Here is a 17,977-nt window from a genome sequence, read left to right on the forward strand (position 1 = left end):
TGATACGCGAGCACCTTTTAGTAGTTTACGGATATAGTTCGAATTTAAAAAATCGTCGTGACCTTTCGGCTATTTCAGTCAGTTACTTGCTGGTGGGTGCTGCAAAATATAAAAATTGGAGCACAAAATTCAGGCTGTATTTGTGGAAAAATGAATCGTTTAAATGGCCGATCATTCGTGATTTTATGAAAGATCCATTTTGGTCAAAATTAGTCTCTGGACAAATGGTTTAGCCACCTCTGGGGACATTATTGCCCCCCTAATTAATCAATATTTTGGCAAAAAAAAGCAACAAAAAATGGAACTGAATTTTGCAGAAAAATGAATCGTTTAACTGCCCACTCATTTGCATTTATGTGTAAGTCATAACTCTTCTCTATGCAATGGCATCAAATTTATTTGATGAAAAAGTGCCGAAGCAACCCCCAGGTCTGTTTATACCCCCCTGTTGGATCATAAGATCTTCCAATACCTTAAGAAGTCCTTGTTCTGTACAGTCTCCTCCAGGAGCAAAAATGTATTTTTTACTTTGAAGAATATTAGGTATTAAGACCAATTAACGGTCATTAGGAAACAAGCGGACAGTCGCCAGATGCATTAAAGCAGAGGGCCTTTAATGTCAGGATATCTCCAGTTTAATGTCCATAAACTTGTTATATTGTCAATAAAGTTTATTTAATCACAGTGACTTTCCTAAGAAGGTTAGAGGTTCATTTTGTCTATTGATCAACAAACAATAGATGACTTTGCTGCTAAAAACCACCCGATTTGGTGTACATGGTTTCTGGTTGTAGTTTTATCATGTTTTACCAATTTGCAACATTTGTCACAGCAAAACAAAAAAACCTGCACGTAGCGTAAGTACCTAACAAATGCATCCGTTGAAAGGTAAATTCGGGTTTAAGCTCACCTACGAAGTTTCAAGTGCAGCTTCCGACTGTACTATTACCAGGCAATTGAATCCAAGGCCATGATTATTTTTTTTCATTTTTCAACTACATTTTATGAATCCCCTTGACAAACAATGTTCTAAATATAAAAAATAAGGAAATGACTTTTGCTTTCTGATACAAACTGCATTGGCAAATTCTAAAGTTCTGGAACTTCTTGATTGCCAAGGTTCTTCACCTAAACAGCAGGTATGGCAAAACACTTTGTTACAATTTTGCAAACCAACACAACCTGGTTATATACAGAGCACCTTTGAATGCCGCCATGCACAAAATGAAACTAACGCAACAAGAAACAAGGTAACAGTACAAGTAAAATAAAGAACATTTTAACAAGTTTCGACTAAATCATAACCAACAGTTCTGTAAAGGAAAGCTTTTCCAATACAGAGGAACAAACTTGATGTGATCAAAATAATTAATTTCAGGTCTTAACAACAAATATCAGAATTTGTGTGTGCAAAGGCACAAACGTTCAAATGAAAATTACAACTTGCTGTGCAGAACACCGTTTGTCAGATGAATGCCAAGAAAATGGGACCAAAGCACAACAATATGACAAATGGTCCACAAGTTGTTCAAAGTATAGTATACAAATATCGCATATTTAAGGCTACTAAAAAGGCAGTTTCAATAACAACAGTTATATCCTACTCCAACATTACTTCAGGAACATTTCATGGCTAGAATAAATCATTTATGTTAAACACCAAACCATGTACGCGGAGATATTTTTTTCTGTGTCACAAGCATAACAATAACAGCAAACAAAATGAAATTTTCAGCAGATCCGGTTGAAGTTTAATTCAAAGCCAAAAAGACAAAAAAATACCCTTGCTGGACGATATTTTACTTAAATATGAAGTGGAAAGCAAACTTTCAAAGGGGTTCGTTTTTCACGGCTATTAAGAAAACAACCCTTCAATGGTTTCGCCATGGTGTCACAGCGTTTCGGCAAAAGACACAGCTACAAGACCCACAAAGAGAAAAACAAAAAAGGCAATGCCCTTTCTCGTGCATTTCTCTCGCTCTTCTCGCTATGTAGAAAAACTACAATTATAATTTTTTCTAAAATTCGTGGCGCGGTAGCTTTAGCCCGGGTCGGGCCGGGGTGTTGGGTCATTCAGCAGTTGTCGCAGCACAAGTTCAATAAATTACGGTGACAAAGTGGGGGGTCTTGCGTTTGAAAAGTTGAAAGTTGTCGGGACGTTCGTGGTTCCGAACTGGTAACCTCCTGTCTTCTCGATCTTTCTGGATTCTGCAAATGTACCCATAAGTTAAGAACACTAATAACAGATTTACTCATAATTCTGTGGATGAAGAAACAGGCGTTTCGGCAAAAATTTGCCATAATCAATTTTAGTCAAATGTTTATAGCAGTATGGGCCAGTTTCCTAACGATAATTTGGCATTCAACAATGAAGCAGTAACGCTTGACAATAAAAAATCTCGGTATTTGTCGCCCACGTAAAGTGCGTGTTTGCAAATCCACACTCCCAAAAACTATTAGTTTGTGGCGGAATACACGCACGACATTATAAAAAGTCAAATTTATTTATGCTACTTTTGCCACCGAAACACTCCCGCATTAAACCAATTTGAGCATAAGGGTATAAAATCGTTGTCGTAACTAAAAATAGCATTTAAAGAATTACAATATATTTTTGTTACAAAACACCAAACAGTGATTTTGTGAATAAATATTAGCAAGTAGGACCTCCCACCCAATCGAGCTTGTACAACAACCGCACGCTCAGTAATCATAAGCAAACATACCGGCGGCGGCGAGTCTCTGATCGGCCAGTACGTATATTTCCTGCACGTTTTTGCGTTGGTCCTCGGTGAGCATTTTCGTCAGTGTGTTGTACCACGTTGGGTCACGTGATTCCAGTGCTGCGCGATAAAGATATGATCAGATTTTCAAACCTTTGGAAAGTTTGGGAGTTAGCACAGCACACAAATACAGACAGGGGGCGTTTGGTGGTAACTCGTGTAAGGATGCGGAGTTTTGGGTAGAGAAGAATCTTTTAACGACAAATTTTCCATGAGTAATGTATGTTGCATTTTAAATTTTTTGTGATGAATTCCATGTCTTCCACATAAAATCGCCCTTCATTTTGTGACACATGTTGGAATAATTAAATAGTTTTTCGTTGGCAGCCAAACCCAGAGTAATTTACGGGCACACGTGCGTTTCAAATGCTTACTACAAAGAACGCGTTTAAAAGCGTAAAATTCGTCGACTGTCTGATCTTCCTCCTCCAAGAATGAGGTAAAAGCCTCCAACATCGTCTCCCCGTCCTCTCCTCCGAACTCATCATCTGCATCATCTCCTTCCCCAGCCTTAAAATCATCCGGGAAAATATCATCACATGACGTCACTCCAAAACATCACCACATTACGTCACACCAAAACATCATCACATTACGTCACACCAAAACATCATCACATTACTCACACCAAAACATCATCACATGAGGTCACACCAAAACAAAAGCACATTCGAAATAACGCAGCAATGACGTCACAGACTAAAGATCGTGGTGACGTTGCCCAACGCACTGAGATCTCAAAGAAAATATTCTGAGTCTTTAATAAAATTCTTGACATCCTGCTAGGAATTGTGAAACTTTCTAAAACTTCCCATTGCATCCAAATAACTTTCTGTAAGTGAGACAACATTTTCACATAAACTTTTAAAGGAGGCAAGCTTCTTCATCTTGGTATGGATGGTGATCGTCTGGCTAGTGCTTCACATTAAAATCCTGTTTTACAACTCTACTGCAACTATTTTAAACTGGGTGGTGTAACTGATTTGTGTATTTTTTTGTTGCGACTAAACTACAGTGATTTTCTAAACATTAATGGTGGTTGTATATGTTTATTGATTTCAAAACACTAACTTCACAAAGAAAACTCTGGTACTGTATTTGTGTGCTGTTCTTAAAGAATTTAAACTTTTAAACTAAAAACTTTTATCCTTTTTAGAGCCCACTTTACATAGAAGGGTTTATGGCAAACTTAACACTTCTCCCATCTCACCCAACATTGTTCTCTTGAAAACAGTAAACTCTTCAACTTCGCTATCAGACTCATCCAAACATGAAGCAAAGCCTTCAAGGTCAGTTTCTTCATCTGAGTAAATCGAGCTGGCCTCAGAATCTTCCTGTTGTTATAATCAAAAGCTATACAGAAACTTATCAAAAATAATACTTTATTCTGCTGGTGTCTGAGCCTGACTGCACTCGACCTTTAACCTTTTCTGGTAAAACTTTGTGGTAAGTTTCTGCACTCAATTTAACCTTTACTGAAACTACTTTATATCTAATATTGAAATAGAAGTGTTGCTTCTTTAGGTTTTAAACAGGAGGAAAAAATGGCCAGGAATTAGATATAAAAAAAGGGTTAAAAAGCAAAAAAGAACAACCATATTCATCCCCACCTTGCTTTTCAGCATCTCAAGATACTCCGCAGAGTCCTCATCAATTTCATCTTCATCAGAAGCGAGTTCTTGTCTTTCATAGATTTCATCGTCGTCGTCTTCATCATCAGATGAGTCAGAACTATCGCTGTTCTCCTCCTCCCCACGAACTGTTTGTTACAAAACAATTGAACTGTTTGTACAAAACAATTGAATTGTTTGTTGCAAAACAATCAAATAAACTTTAAAACAGATCAGCAAACCACTATTTGACTAAAAATAGTCTATGAATTTTAAATAAAAAAATAAAACAAAAAATTTCACGTTTTAAAATAAACTAAAAAAAATTCAAACATTTCATTTTTTTTGTTATTATTGTGAATATTAAGGTTCAAGATGCTTTTTGTTTCTAAAATTGTTTATTGTGTAAGAGAGCAAAACAATCCATAGAAATAATAAGTAAACTGACCTGATTGATTTGCAGTTAATGTTAAAAGGGTTTAAACTCAGTGCCAAAATACCATAGATTGTCAAGTTGTTTCACCTTTATAAGCTCTTTGGAGTCCTTGAAAGAGCATGATAAGGGATGGTATGATTTGACCGGAGAGCTCAGTTATACAACTAGGAGGGTTCGTCAAATCCATCAAAGTACACAAACCAAGTATACAAACTCGTCGGTCATGAATTCTGAAAATAATGATCACTTGTTATGTAACAATCTGCTAAGAAAAAAAACATCAGAAATATTTGAAACATGGTTTGTTCCAAATACATATGTGTACATATAGTTTCTGTGAAAAATACTAATTACCGCCAAAGCTGGGGCATTGCTGACTAGCATAGTATTTAAACAATACCTATTTCACTATATTTGTACTGATGATAAATAAGTTGTGATTGAAATGTCCACCCAATTACTATGGTACAGCCATATTTTGGCTTTGCCTTTGATTTCGAAACAAATTCTTACCCAAGAAAACAATCAACGTCGCTTAGCCATTGTCTGAAAAACTGTTCAGAAATTGTCTCCGCGCTGTTTGGGAATCTTATATTTTCAAGTGTTTGTAGCAACAAGCTAGGATTGTAATACAAAGCTGCCACAACCTGAAAAAAAAAACTTTTTTAAAAGCGGTTTCGCAATTTTAATTTGAAAGGATTAGTTTGCCTGCAACATTGCCTTTTCACACACATTAGGAGCAAAAGATGTTTGAAGACCAACACTACATGGTTTTGCTCTTATGCTATAAAAATCTATATATTTTTGATAAAGCGTGCCCCAAACTTTTTATTGCCCACAAAACTCTAGGTCATGGAACCTTTCATATTTTGTTATGGAAACAACTTTGGAAGCCATTGATCTAATAAGTTGGATTAAAAAAAAAAAAAAAAACATGTTTTATGTAAGGGTCTGGGCAGTGTATAGGATGTGTTTAAACCACCACAGAATGTGTTAAATCTATGTGTGCATGTTTGGCTTTAACAAAAATAGCAACAGGAAGTTAATACAACAAGCGACATACCACTTGTAAGCAAATTGTTCGGAGTTCACTTGTTTTAACTTCTCGTGTTAATCTCGAGAGGGCAGCTTCCACAAAGAGGGGAATGCACTGAAAAAAGATTTAACATTGTAGACATAAACTCTTTATGGGCCATCTATGTTATTTTATTTAGCTTGTGGAACGACACAAATGAAGTTTTTTTGATGCTGACCCCATACAAAATGGAATTCATTGTTGAGAGTATTTTTATATTATGGTCTGGGAAAGTCCTGTGGACCCATTAGGGTTCCATAAATCCCCACATGAGAAACCACAGCATACAGGTAGTACAGGTTTGATAAATAGGTTCTTTTTCTTTTTTTGTGGAGAAACTATTACAAACAAATTCAAATTCCTTTAACATGGATAATCCATCTTACACAGACATGCACCAACCTGGTCTATGCTTCCCCTGCATTGTAGGATAATAACTTCTAAGAGTTTTGCTGCGTGGCTCTCAGCCTCCTCTCCCGCATCTTTTTCCAAAACCTGCCAAGAAATAAAATTAGAATTCAATCAATTTCAATTTGTTTTTTTTCTGTGTTAAAACCGCATATAAATAACACAAACTCTTAAAATGAATGGGATAGCTTTGGATGGCAATCATTGCGCAACCTTCTCGCACAAGCATTATTGTTTAATGACCAACAAAATGTTTCTCAAAATCCTGAAAAATGCCCAGCATTAAGGGGTAATTCCCCTGCTTTTGGGTTGGTAGTGAAAGTGTCAGTAAGATGTTTTTAAGAGCTCAATGACATGTTGTGATAGCTAATTACAACCAGCTAAGAGTTAATAAGGACAGCTGTGCTGTATGCAGCACATAAACCAATACCATCAAACAGTATATTCTCAACTGTCAAAAATGACTACAGCTTCTATTATTGATTGTTATATGTGGGAAACCTTATAGCAGACCTTTTTACACATATTGTAGATTATCTCCAGGTAGGATGGGTTGGCGAGTAGGGTAGGAGTGTCGATTGTACAGAAACTGTGCAGACATGGCATCATGTCGGTGAAATAATCAAAACCGTCATCCTGAAAACAATTAATGACCATTTAGCATAAAACAACTGTCCATATTGCTGTTGGAAAACAGCATTAGTGGTGACATATGCTATACATTGAACATTTAAAAGTTAGGAAAACAGTGGGTATTTACGAAGAAATCTTAGGGTAATTATTAACGACTTGCAAGTGACTTTAGAGTTCATACAATACTTTGCCAATGTGCAAGATTTGGTTGCACCAGAACAGAAGGTAAACAGTGTCTAAATGTCTGAAAATTGCCATTCCCTGATTTATAATAATTGTTCATTTGGATCGTAGTAACATAGTGACATAGCTTTTTCATAAACTGCACCTTTTTTCCTTATCTTATGTATATATACTCTTTAGCAAAACAGTGGGGTATTTAAAAACATTTAATTAAAACTTTAAAGTGAATAGAAATTACACATGAGTGTTAAAATTTTTTGAATATAAATTGCACACCTCGAACACTTGTGAAATGAGAGGCAGTGCTTCCCACATAGATGGTGATATGGCTTGGCATGTGAGCGAATACATCAGTGAGAATATGTCTTCATAATAATCTGGAAGTACAATATAAAAATTAATTCCTGTGGTACAATTGCAACTCTTTTGCATACTACAACAGGTTTCAGTTGGCCACAAAGTTGCTTCTTTAGATGTTAAAAGTTTTCTTGTTAATTTTGCACCAAGTTTGAAGATAATCACTATTTTGCGGTTTGGGTAATTTTATTTCCCACAATATTTCAATAAAATTCCAAGAATAGTTGAAGTTTTTTTGATAACTCACTCATCATCCTATTCTTCAACACATGGGCAACGACGGGAGCGACGATCCCTTCCAGTTGAACAGTGATTTCTCTTTCTTCCTCCATGATATCAAGAACTCTCTCAATGGTGGTCAGGATTCCCATCGCTGCGACAACCTTATCGCTTCCTGTGTCATCGAAATCATCGTCTCCCGTGCCATTTTCTCCCTCCTGATTCGTGCTCTCAAGGACTTTTAGGAAAGTCATCGTCTGGTCGATGAAAGAAGAAGTTACACTGGGATATTGTAACAGGCATAGAGATGACTGAAGTCTGAGTTTTAATGCAGTGTTTTTTTTGTGCTTGTGGGTTTGAAAACTTGCAAACAACTTTTATTTTGAAAAATCTTTACTAAAATATATACTGAACAAGACATATTGATAGAATAAGAAAATATAAAAAAATGAGACAAAGGGTCACAGGCTTCGCATTGCTGCGCAAAAGCATGGTATTTCTTGTGCGAAAAAGAGACAAACGTGCATTTTTTACCTGGAAAGTTAAATTTTATGCAAAAAGTAAATACTTGGAATGAGCGCTAAAAATGTAATCCAGTTTTAGAAAATAAAAAAGAAATTAATTGTTGATTGTGCATTGTAAGTATTTGGGTATTGTACAGAACAGAACAATGTATATAACTTTTATGTTTTAAACTAAACAAGGCATCTACAGAGACCTACCAGTTTTTTGGTGATTTCTACTGCATAAGGTATTACTTGTTCACAATAAAGGCAAATCACTTTCTGAACAACCTGCGTCAAGTCATCATTTTCTGTTTCGTGAACAAGAGTAAGAAGACCTGAAAACAGAAACAACATGTAAACAAATATATGATTTCTGTTGGTGTAGCAAATGGTTTCCCAAGAAGCTAATAGGGCCAAAATGTATCAAACAGTCACTGGCAACAAAACAACTTATTCCCAAATAAAACATTAAATAAACACACAATAAAAATAAAAATAACTAATTTCTGATAGTATTTTACAACTACAGCAAATGAAGTCGATGAGAAATCAAATCTCAAAAAAATACAGAAATGTGATAAAGTATGGATGGCAACAAAATGACATCAATTAAAAAATGTAATAAACTGTCAGGATTGTATTAAAACTATCACTTGCCATAGAACACACAAATTTCTCCCATATGTAAATACAAACAGAATATTGACATGTTCTGTACATTATGCAATGTACATACAAATATATTGAAAAACAAACAAATATCTACCTTGTACAATTTCGCTGACATAAGCCTCACAGTGTTTTTCAGCAATATCCTGTTGATTAAGAAATGACTCCATCGAAATGGCGGCTTGTACGCGCACAGGAAGATCTCGGTCGGAGAGTAACAGGTGTTTCAGTGCTTCACATATCGTTATTATGTTCTCCTTCTTCTTGAACTTAACTTCACTGAAGTGTTGAATTACCCAGCAAGCCTTCGGTCAATACAGTTTCATCAGATAATGTAAGCCAGTTTTAAATCATACATAAGTTGATTTGACAATACATATAAAAATACTTTGGATTCGCTATTCTGAATTGCCTATCCCTACATACAGAAGCATTACAAAATGGACAATGTGCATTGGACACATATATTTCTAACATAAAAACATTCAAGAAGTTACAATCAATTACATAAGTAGTATCTTACCCTTGCCCGCATGTATCCATATTCACTGGTCATCTCAGTAATTACGTGTGTTTTAAGCATCAACTCCAACTGGTCTTTGTACATCTTGCGTTTGAGCAGAGTGTCACCGAGCGATCCGATAATATGCAGGACGCCATCTTTTCGTCGAGCTTTTTCACCATTAGGTGGAGCTGATTCCGTAAGTATGCTAACAAGTATTTGTTGTTCATTATTAACTTTTAAACTTCAACCAGCTAACAAAGAAAAATCATGGTCATAACAAACACAATATTTTGTTATATGAAGATGGTATTTTCTTTGAACATGATGATTTTTTGTATGTGCTAAATGTTGTCTTCAAGATTATATTGACTCATTTCCACTAAACAACATATTAAATACAATGCATGGCGGATCCAGCTAGGCTACAATGCCTGGGCTGCAAAGCCTGTAAACCGAATGGTCTTGATAGGATGTGATCGCCAAGTAAGGACTGCGCATTCGGGCGATCCTGCCAATCATGCATGAAACATTAACCTTTTTCTGTGATTGGCACTATTAAAAAGACTGATTCATTTAAAATCATTTTTGAAAAATAATGAAAAATTTTGGACCTACTCCCACCACTAGAGGGGGTATGGTAAAAAAAATGAACAAAAAAAGAGTAATTTAAAACCTGTAACAAAATCCCATAGTTTTTTGAAGGACTTGTTTTCGTTTGGAGCACGCTGAATGTAGAAGGCATTGAGCTGCACTCGCTGGTGATAAGAAGTCTTCAAACACATCTGCAAATAATTTACTAATGTTAGTTGAGGCAATAGATTATTGTTTACACATAACGGTGACTTGTCTTAAATAATCTTGCTAAACATGCAGGCATTCTTACAAAATCAATGTTTTTAGTTTCAAATGCAGTTAAGACCCAACACTTAACTCCCAGCAAATAATTCTTTTCTTTCTACACATTTCACACTTCATTTTTTCTATTTTAATGATCCCAATATCCTGCTAAACCAATAGTATATGACCAAACTTATTTGTCAGGACTAATGAGGTCCTACTGTATTTTTTATATGTATATTTTTTCTCCCCAACGCAGATTAATTCCAAAGTAATCTACTTTGAAACCAATGTTTTTCTCCACTGCCCAAAACTAGTGAAGGTTTACCGAATTTCATCCTTATATATTCATGGGGATCATCTTCCCAAACTTCTTTGTCCTCATCCGTAAAACACATGAGGGGAAAGACAATATCCTTAAGCAAGTCCTACACATAGAAATTATTTTAAGAATAACCAAATAACACACTTTTACTGCGGCAACACTAGCAAGCCATACTTTTAATCAATATGCTATAACACAAGCAAAATTACAGCTATTTTAAGAAATACTTTGCAGATATGTATTGGCTTACAATGATCAAACAGGCTTGGATATCTTGTGCCACTTTTATCGATGGTACAACCTACCACATAAACGTCTTTCATGACTTTCCAAGTGTGAGCATGGCTCACAGCTTGATCAAGAAAATGCAATGCTTGCTGTAAGACTCGTGGGGCACAATACTCTTTGTTGCGGTAACCATTCAAAATTTTTAAAATCACTTGCAGAATGGCCACTGTACAGAAAATAAACAAACAAGTTACTCATGATGGCCTATGCCAATAAAGTTTTTTGAGTAGTCAGTCTGTCACATAAAATGCATCATTAACTAACCTTAAGGTCAAAACAGTGTGCCCTATTATCTGCAGTTCAATATTCTGTTTCTATAAGGTACTTTGCATATTGAACACAACACATACCAGAATAACGTTTAAGAAAGAACTCGGAAAACTCGTTGTACTCTTTGGTGACACTCCCAGGACTTCCGTACCTGTGTATAACAAAAACTGAAGTATAAATTCAGGCTGATATATTTGTTCTTTTTACGATGGTGGATCCAAAGTTAGCAATTACTTTAAACATTCAAGTTTAAACAAATTTTATATGACATAAAACAGCTGAACTGATAAATTCAACAAAAAGTGCCTCAGACAACATGTTACAAAAAGTCAAAACATGTTGATGTAAAATTACCTTTCAAACACCCTGGCTAGGAAGTGCATTGCCCATTTCTTACATTTCCACCAAGGTAGCTCCGGTCTTTCAAGTTCATCCACCTAAAACTCACATCATTCACCTTCCAATTGGTATGTATGTTTATAAAACTACACACAAAAACACTACAATATAACTAATGACTGCTGTTTTGAAATTATTAGTTAAACCACGGTTCAACAGAAACATATTAAGCTAATAGTTTGTAAAAAATTTTGTCTGCTTTTTGTACCTGCAAGGTATCGGGTGGAACTGGTCTTTCAATCACAATCCTCATGAGTTTGATCCATTCGTCGATCGTTTGCTCATTGAAAAGTTCAATAGGAAGAGAATACTGCGTGAAGTAACGAAACATTAACAACATGAAGGTTGGGACTCTCATATTTGTTTTTAATTCTAAGAGCAAAAATATTGACACCAATGCAGATAACGTTGGTGTGTTTTCTTGAAGTTGCAGTTTATATACAGTATATATATATATATATTAACTGCTTTAGGTCAGTCTTTTGCTTACAGAAGCATGAAGTTTTATTCAGAAGCCTTACCTGTATCAAGGCATACAAAATCTTAAGAAGTTGTTTCTGCAACACGACAGACGATGCTGAATTATCTGGGATGAATTTGTTGAATAGTTCCAACATGACAGGAAGGAATATTTTCATCGCTGCAACAACAGGACCACGTTCCTCTGTTTTTTTAAACCTAAAAAATGTAAATATACATATGAATTGACAATTAATGAGGCACAGTAGTATCCAACACATTCTCTACAGCAGTGATTCCCAACCTTTTTGTGGTTGTGGTTTACTACTTGGAGGTAAAACAATTTTGATACATACTACCTCCAACAATATCCGCAAGTAAAGGAAAGGTGCTCGCGTACCACCTGGAATGCTGTTGTGTTTCACTAGTGGTACACAAACCACCGGTTGGGAAACACTGCTTTACAGTATATACATATTTATTTTTTGAGAGAAGTACTTGCACAAATTATTGACTAATTTGTATCTTTAATTATAAACACTATTTGTCATTTTAAAATGCATTTATGCACAAACATTTGAAACGAAAAAATTAGAATTTTGGTCATGAAAATCTTACTCATAATTCTTTACGAGTTGATAAAGTGTCAGCAATGCTCCCATCCAAGCACGGGGGTTGTCTGATTGCAGGTGGAGACTAATCTTATCCACAACACCTGGCCACTTGTCAGGGTAGTCATGGTGGATGATGTTGTGAACAATGACAGTAAGCTGATTTCTATGACAAAGGTTTAAATTTTCAGAAGCAACTGTATAGTGGCATTGGATAATATATTATATGTACGATATGGTGCCTGACTAGATACTATATAACTTCTAGGGTTTTATCGGTGTACATGCTATATTTTAACATTGGCTTGTATAAGTTATTTATGTTGTAGTCTTCTGCACAAAAAATACGATTTAGTTTTTTTTAAATGTTGTAAACTTAAGTAGGGGTAAATGCAACCAGGTTAAAAATGCAAAAAAAAGCTGGATGTAAATGGACACAAATAACAGCTATTTCCTCATCAGGCTAACCCACCTAATTATGTCTGGAGCGTGAATCATGGCTTCCACAATGTTTTCACGAATTATGGTGCGATCGTTTTCATGTATGCTGAACAAATCTGTGATAGGGGATCCGTCGCGGTCGACCCTGCTGTGCCAGGAGTTCTTGCACATGTTTTTAAGGTAGATGGCGCCAGATTGTCTTGCTGACATTTGAACTTCATCGGACATTACAATTTGTAAAAGAAGTGGGGAAAATCCAGCAATTTTGTGCATCTGCAGATAAGAACAAAAAAACTTATCAATGTAACATCTCTACAAAGCTGTTAATGTGTATGTAAATATATATATATATTACATATAAAAAGGTTTCCTGTATGCTTAAAAGAAACAGTTTTATTTGTATCCTATTTTAATCACTTATCATATGACTTTATGATTTAAAACTTTTATTTGGAAACTATGTGATACCAGTTTATTTTCTTGGAAATACACCAGATCAAATTTTTTTTGATAAACATTCAGCTGTGCAAATTAGTAGACTATGCAACATTTTTGTTGAAACGTAACAATTTATTCATTATCTGCAGATGGTGGACAAAATTTTGACAATGTGTGCAGAGGATATATTATCAATGTATGGCATTTAACAGGCGTACTAAGATTTAATAGCCTACTAAGAGAAGCAAATTCTTACTTCATCCAATTTTGCCTCAGCTTGTTTCCGAACATTGGGATTCATAGTCCCTTCCAGGACTTGAACAATTTCGGTAGGATTCATTTTGAATAAACTTGTTAACATTACTTAAAAACAACACAGCAAGTTAAAACAGAAAGTGGTAGAAAAAGCATCATCTTTGGAAAGGTCGAATTAACAAGTAATTGATGAAGAATAATTACAGGCCCGATTTCACCAAATAGATTTTAAAATTGTACATTATATTCACATACTTGCAAACAAGTTATGTTTCTCAAGGGTTATAAAATTTCAAGTTCAAGACACACTTTCCAGAAACACGTGAAAGAAGCTATGTTCCGGTTCGCCGAACAGAAGGATTTACTTTTAAGAAACACAATGAGGCACAATATAATAAAAATAGAATCAAAAATTCAATCAAAATTAAACATTTTTTTTTTAATTAAGAATTTTATATGTAAATCATTGACAGTTTTTTGTTACAAACAAGTCTGTAAACGCAAAAGTACCAACTAGAATCACGCATTGTCTTACGTCAGGCAATTCAGGTTCTTCAACAAAAAAGATTAACAAAGAAAATAGAATTATCGGTTGTCTTTTATAATTTTCTTAGTAAGTACCCAGTTTAGTTGCGCATGTAGCAAAGCAAGGATTAAGTTGTATTGTTCTATGGGTAGGAAATTTGGCTTTTCCTCCCTCCAAATGTTTTAAAAGTTAAAACGGATAGTTCGAAACCGCTTTCCTTGTTTACATTTACACCCTGTCTTTAAAGGCCGCGGATTTTTACTGCTATTCTATACAGCACAAACGGTAGATTCATTTAAAAGTATTCCTATCTGTTGCCCACAAATTTTCACAAACCTTTTACGTTGGTGCTGGTTTTAGAGAAGTTTACGCGCGGTGACTAATTTATTTGAAAATTTGTGGGATGTTGATCAGGTTTTGGTTTGAAGACTTTCTGATTACATGAGTTAAACAATTTTTTTAACGACTGCTTTTCAAGTTAATTGTTAAGGAAAACAAACACAAACGTTAATTTGCAGCAATGTTTTTTTATTATGCCAAATACATAGAAAAGTAAATGTTTTCTTTACTGATGATCTTCAGAGAGAAGTTGTTTGAGTTCATCAGGAATCTGGTCTTGTTCCATGTTAGGTTTCATTTGTTCTGTGAACAGAAACGCAAAAACAAATGTTTTAGAAACAAGAACTCATTGAATGCACAATACACATTTGATCGTGCACTTGCTTCACTGCAAGAAAAACCACAGAGTGTCAAATAGTTGATTATATGCATTCGTATGAGCTTGTGGCTCCAAATCGAAATGCCACGAACCCCTGGGCGCCCGTAAAAGAGCGTTGTTAAGCAATCCGTGGTAACCTCAAATTCTCAAGTGATTGAAAAAACCCTGTTTTCAAAAATTTTTGATGCAGTTTACAATATGAGCCTAGAAGCATGCAACATTACAGAAGCATGTTTCAGCTTTGTTACACCGCAAAAAGAAACGCTTTGTGTGGTGCAGTTAGGATTTTTTAAAACATCACTGAGTTTGCGGCTAACGCCATCATTATAAGCTCCTCCAGGAAAAAAGGTTAAGAGCCTCTGCTTTAATTTTCAGTATGAGTATGAGAAAAAATAAATTTTCAAAACGTGAACTTACGGTCTTGTTGGTCATAATATCGTCGACGACGGGCGTAATAATAACGTCGTCGCCTGGCGTAGTATCTTCGCCTACGAGCCCACCACCAACCTTCGCTGACCGTGCTGGCCACAAGGAGCAATCCGAGTACAAGAAGAAGCTTGTTCATGATCTGTACGAAGAAAATAACCTGTTGAATGACGAAAGAATCAAATCGAAGTCAAACCTCATCTACTTACCGATCAGATATCTGATACAAACAGTGGAGAATCGACCATCTGATCTCACTTATATAGAATTCTGAACGAAAAACTTCCTTTCGATGGTGATTAGTTTACTTCGTACTATAAGACGGAATTACCCCTACCATAAAGACTTCCCATTTTGAAATATCCCTCAAATTAAGCGCAACGATAAGTATAGTGGAAGTTATTCTTCGGAATAAAAGATCGCCCATATGTGGACCACAAAATAGGATGTTTTGATGGGTAGTGCCTCACTGTCCTGTGCTAAACAAGAATCAGATAAGCCTAACATACGCCAGGATGTCCATGCGGTGCGGTACTGTACATGTTTGTGTTGTGAAAGTGTTAAAAACAACTGCATTATCTTTCTGGAAGCTATGTGTGGTATATATTACCTTTAAAGCTAACACACTTGCCAAACATTGCATCTAATACGTACCAGATCTTAGCACTGTAACACTATATACCCTCGTCGTTTGGGTCAATAAAAGAGGATTCTAAAAACATTTTGTAAACCTTAACTCTTTCCACTCCGAGCGTCTATATATAGACGATTTCGCGCATGCCGTAGAATCCAAGCGTCTATATATAGACGGTAAATGAAATCGTCATTGCGTCGCAATCGTAAGCCTTGGCTGCGCAAAAATACATTCATTTGAATGTACTAGGATGGAAAAACAGTTCCTCGCGTCAACAAAAGTCTATAATAATGTTTTGATGAATTTTGGTCAACATATATAACGCTAATTTTTTTGCAAATTTTGGGTGTTTTTTTGCACTGTTTTCACATATTTTGGTTGCAATACGACCAGCAACGCGCTGTAGTAGTGAAAACAGGATCGGTACTGTAACTACAGAGATCGCTTGAACCCTCGGCATAAAAATTACGAGCGTGTTGAATGTCCACTGTGACGTCATAAAGCCTGCGAAGCAAATGCAAGATAATGGTTCTTGTGGTAGAAAAGGAATGAGTCGGCTAGATATTATTGTCCTGTAATCAATCAGCTTGTACATGAATCAAGAAAAACCTTGTACTGTGCAAAAACATAAAGCAGTTTTGGCAAAACAGGTCCAAAATGCATTTGGAGGTAAAGTATGGCAAGTGGGGGGCATTTCTGAGACCAAACGACAAGAAAATGTTGTTACATGAATTGGTCCCAGTTGTAGTATCAGACCCAAATACCTTTTTTTGCATTACAATAAACATGGATATCACAAAGAAACCTTCATAACCACAACACATTTGAAAATGCAATCCAATTTCTCCATTCAAAGAAAGGTTTCGACAAGGTCAGTCGAGCAACTTCAGACTACAGCCAGAGCAGTTCAAAAGCAATTTATACAGTTGTCAAACATTCAGTGTGACATTATGTGTAAACAATTGCATTTAAAGTTTCACAACATGGTTGAATATTGTGTATAGTCTTTTTTTACTCTGTTTCTCTTCTTTCATTTCTTCATGGTTGTTTTTTGAAAAATACTAAAAAATGCATGATTTGCAAGGGTCTTTGTGGAAAAACTACACATGCTATCAGTGAAGTCAAAATTTTCCATAAAAGCACACTTGTAGTACTCCATTTGGTACAAATTTGAACTATTTTGAATAAAAAACAAGCTTGTGAGTATTTCGAATGTATAGATGGTGAAAAGAACACATGCGAATAGTATAACAAGACATTTTTGAAAATTTGAGGAATTTTTGAACAGGATTTGACTTATTTTTGTAAATAGATGTTTGCATAATGCATACTACAGTACTACAAAGCCTGTGTACAAAAAAACCTCACAAGTAAGTTAGATATATACAAAGTTCAGAAAAATATTTTTTTGATTTTTCACCATATTTGAGAAAAAATGTGAAAATTCGATGGGCTGTTACATAAAAACAACTATCACTGGACAAGAATTGTAATTTTTCCCTGACCCTACATTACATTGGTGTGTTACACACCAAAAATCTAACTATTACACCTTACAATTGGGCCGTGAGTATTTCATTTGCAACCATACCCCAAAACAAGCAATTTTCACCAGTTTGGAAAAAGTTGAAAAAGGTCCTATTGGTGAAAGCCATAAAATTATCGAACTACTGTTCGCAGCAAGCTGAAACTTGCCTAGATACAGCACGGGGGTTTACCCTTTCTTTTGCGATACTGGTAACCGCTTTAATTTATATATTCACGAAATGGGAAGTGTATGAAAATTGTCATTTTTGCTCAAAAATCTCGGATTCTAGAGCCAGTTCAGCGAAAATGGTCCGGAGTGGAAAGAGTTAACACGTCAAGACGTCATTTTTGCTATATTTAATAAGAACCTATGAATTCATTAAACTAAAGTTATGGAAAAACTGCTGGCAAGGCTTACAATAATAATAGAGGCGCATGT

General features: G+C 35.5%; 1 protein-coding gene across 1 annotated transcript; it reads right to left on the reverse strand.

The window, feature by feature from the left end:
- Positions 1–1,201: 1,201 nt before the first annotated feature.
- Positions 1,202–13,812, reverse strand: LOC145890589 (importin-7-like). The gene is made up of 24 exons (XM_082981701.1): positions 13,709–13,812; positions 13,046–13,287; positions 12,581–12,739; positions 12,025–12,181; positions 11,712–11,813; positions 11,459–11,541; positions 11,185–11,255; positions 10,852–11,000; positions 10,550–10,649; positions 10,058–10,166; positions 9,403–9,589; positions 8,977–9,184; positions 8,427–8,545; positions 7,733–7,961; positions 7,405–7,505; positions 6,826–6,948; positions 6,307–6,399; positions 5,893–5,979; positions 5,343–5,476; positions 4,917–5,059; positions 4,394–4,542; positions 3,158–3,293; positions 2,727–2,843; positions 1,202–2,208 (listed from the first exon to the last, which is right to left on the reverse strand). The coding sequence occupies exons 1-24, from the start codon at positions 13,790–13,792 to the stop codon at positions 2,105–2,107; spliced, it is 3,186 nt and encodes a 1,061-aa protein (XP_082837827.1). The 5' UTR covers positions 13,793–13,812; the 3' UTR covers positions 1,202–2,104.
- Positions 13,813–17,977: the final 4,165 nt, after the last annotated feature.

This window comes from Ascidia mentula, chromosome 2 (genome assembly GCF_947561715.1).
Source record: "Ascidia mentula chromosome 2, kaAscMent1.1, whole genome shotgun sequence".
NCBI classification, from domain to species: Eukaryota; Metazoa; Chordata; class Ascidiacea; order Phlebobranchia; family Ascidiidae; genus Ascidia; species Ascidia mentula.

Coding starts and splice junctions, on each gene's coding strand:
- LOC145890589 (XM_082981701.1), bottom strand. CDS start 13,792: ATGAATCCTACCGAAATTGTTCAAGTCCTGGAAGGGACTATGAATCCC. Junction 5,060..5,342: donor GACGTTGATTGTTTTCTTGG/GTAAGAATTTGT, acceptor CATTATTTTCAG/AATTCATGACCGACGAGTTT. Junction 4,543..4,916: donor ACTCCAAAGAGCTTATAAAG/GTGAAACAACTT, acceptor TGTAACAAACAG/TTCGTGGGGAGGAGGAGAAC.